We start from the raw sequence: 3,154 nt of genomic DNA on the forward strand, positions 1-3,154 counted from the left end.
TGAGATAAGACGTAATTATAAAATGGTTTTTCTACTAATGAATCATTGTAAGGAATAATCCTCTCTCAGCTGTTGTCATAAATATAAGAAATATTGAAATAGATATATTGATCATTTCTTGTTTATGCACTGTCTATCTCTGTGCAAGTTATCTACAGATTAAGACAGTCATTGTGAACTCCTTGTATTTATTACCTTAACAAACTAATCACAGTAATATATGTCAGCTTTCAATAATTGGAAATATCTTGAATATTCCAGTCTCGAGGTTACCCAAAAACGCAGTGCGTTGCCGATAGTGTTGTGCTACCCAAGTGCACTGCAGTCACGTGTTGTCATATGAAGGTTATGAAATCATTGTTCAAATAGCTTTCCGGATAAATGATTTCATTCAGTTGACACTCGGAAGGCACAGGAAAAAGCCAAATGGCGTGATTGAATCATTTGGAGTTTCTAATGCGAATACAAGTGTGGGTGTGGCTAATGCGAATACAAGTGTGGGTGTGGCTAAGTGAAGGACTATAAAGAAACTGTATGCATAGGAAGACTTGATCTTTGTTCTTAAACAGTTGCTGCTGTCTCCCTCACACAGCATATTAAACCTTCTGCTCAAAGCAATAAGATTTACTCTCCACAACAACTTACTGATCAAAGGCTGAGAAGAGAAGTAAGAGTGCATCAAATGGATCACCAAATACATGTAAGTAGATATTATCATTGTTTAGAGTGAGTCTTATTTAAGAGTTGGTTAAGCTGAAAAATCTGCAGTTACCAATAATACTGTCGCCAGTTCTACTGTCACCAGTTCTACTGTCACTACTTCTACTGTCGCCAGGTTCATTGGTGTCTGTTACATTTTTGCCAGAAACATACATGTAATGTATGGTAGTATTCAATGTAGTGTGGTACTCATACCATAGCCCAAACTCTATCTCTCATGACTGACCTGCTCTGTGTTTCAGCTTTTTCAAAAGAAAAGCAGAGACGGGATGATCACTGCAGTCGTCATTTGTTTCTTGATAGCCTGTGTTCAAGCGATTTTACAAGATCTTAGCCAAAGAGTCTGTGATATGAGCAAGAAACAGTGCATAGAGAGTTACAACCCTGATCAATGCTTGAAAGTACCCAACTTCTTTTCTGGAGAGGATGTCTTTTCCTGTGGAGAAGTCTGTGGCACTAAATATCATAAACAACTATGTAATCTTTGTCCAAGTAAGTTAACACCTAACTTGTTAGATATACAACTAACCACTAAAAGACTTATAGAACATCTAGCAGAAAATCTGACCACTATTTACAAGGGCTTTATCAGATAACTCTATCTAATAATCTTAAAAACCAAGCTATTGAAAGTGTATGAGAGAACAAAATGTAGGTTTCTTTAAAACTGCAGAGTGGCTATCCACAAAGGGTGTGGTTGAAACTAGGCAATGTTAATCATTGGCTAAATGCCTGTGTACATCAGGGTTAGGTAATGCCATATTAGGTGAATAGACACTCAAGTCTCTGAGTTATTTCTAGCAGACCAGTGAGTCCATGAGTTTCTTGTTCTATTCTTGTGACAAGTTGTTATTGATCAAGTAAAATTACTTGCATAAAAGCATGCATGCACCCTCTGGTAAAATGTTTTAACCTTGTGACAAAGCTGAATATCATAGATGTGCTTTCCGCCACAGTTTGAAATCCATAGCAGAGTATCAATAGTATCAGCGCTGATACAGCTATGCATCCATAGATGTATTTCTGTCATAGATGTTATCGTAGGCTGTCTTATGTTATGATTACATGCATAGTTTGAGTATAATAGCTAACAATGGTTAATTTCTATGAAATTGATTGCTTGTTTTAGAGGAGTTTGTGGCGCTGAATAAAACCTGTGAAGATGATATAACACAACCATCTTCACAAGTACAATCAACAACCACAGTTATTCCTCTAACAATATTGACAACTACTCTGTTTATGACCAGAGCTTCAACTGTCATAGACAACACCTCAACTGCTGAGTCTGTGACAAATAAAGACAAGACACCAGTACCTACAAGCCGAATCATTGGCTCAGCTGTAGGGGTAGTGTTGCTAGTACTAGTACTAGTTGCCACAGGTTGCAGCATTTATTGCTGCAAGCAACAAGTTAAACAAAAGAATGCCGCAAAAGGAAGGAATGTAGATGTGCCACTAAATCACATGGTTAGTTCCTTTGATACTAGCTAGTACTAGGGGCATTGGAAAACATTGAAAAATTCTTATGAGGTCTGATGTGATATCGGTATGCAGTATGACTAGCCGTACAGTCCATATATTTAGTAATTTTCATGAGGTCTGATGCGATATCAGTATGCAGTATGACTAGCTGTACATTCCATATATTTAGTAATTCTCATGAAGTCTGATGTGATATCAGTATGCAGTATGAATAGTTGTACAGCCCATATATTTAGTAACTCTCATGAGATCTGATGTGATATCAGTATGCAGTATGACTAGTTGTACAGTCCATATATTTAGTAATTCTCATGAGATCTTATGTGATATCAGTACGTGGTATGACTAGCTGTACAGTCAATTTATCTTTGTGAGACTTTGTTAGGAGAATTGGTGAGATTTTGTGAGACTTTGTGAGACTTTGTGACACTACTGTGTATGTGAGTATATATATACTCTCGCATACTTTTTAAGACTGTACTAGGAAAGTTAATATTTCCTTATTATAATTTGGCAGGAGAATCAAGGACTGCCTTTATATCAATCTCCAACCAGTGATCCGGACCCAGACAGCCCGGTCTAGATCTTCACATCCATCTTTATACAAAATGACCCATGTGCTTCAGGTGCTCTGTATACATGTAGCTTCTCGACTACGCTATCATCGTAGACAATCTCCTCAGCAATCGCCCATCAGAACCAAAGCGCATTGCTTCAAATCTTCAGGTCCACGCATATCAAAAATTTGTTTTGTAATAATGTTTATCAGCATTTAAATTTTTCTACAAATGTTTTTATGAAGTTTTCCAGACAACAGTCAAGTTAAAGTATTAAACTTTGTGCATTGACAATCTCTTGCCTTTACTACTGGCGCTCTGCATGTTATTTGTTCTATCTCCTATGACATTCCATTTGTTTTATCAATTGTAAATAAATGCATTTCAGCCTG

General features: G+C 36.9%; 1 protein-coding gene across 1 annotated transcript; it reads left to right on the forward strand.

Annotated features, from left to right (window-relative positions):
• The first annotated feature begins 543 nt into the window (after positions 1-543).
• LOC137404274 (uncharacterized) lies at positions 544-3,154 on the forward strand. The gene is made up of 4 exons (XM_068090455.1): positions 544-700; positions 963-1,212; positions 1,850-2,190; positions 2,723-3,154. Exons 1-4 carry the CDS (start codon positions 683-685, stop codon positions 2,786-2,788), a joined length of 675 nt encoding a protein of 224 aa, XP_067946556.1. The 5' UTR covers positions 544-682; the 3' UTR covers positions 2,789-3,154.

Source organism: Watersipora subatra, chromosome 9 (genome assembly GCF_963576615.1).
Source record: "Watersipora subatra chromosome 9, tzWatSuba1.1, whole genome shotgun sequence".
NCBI classification, from domain to species: domain Eukaryota; kingdom Metazoa; phylum Bryozoa; class Gymnolaemata; order Cheilostomatida; family Watersiporidae; genus Watersipora; species Watersipora subatra.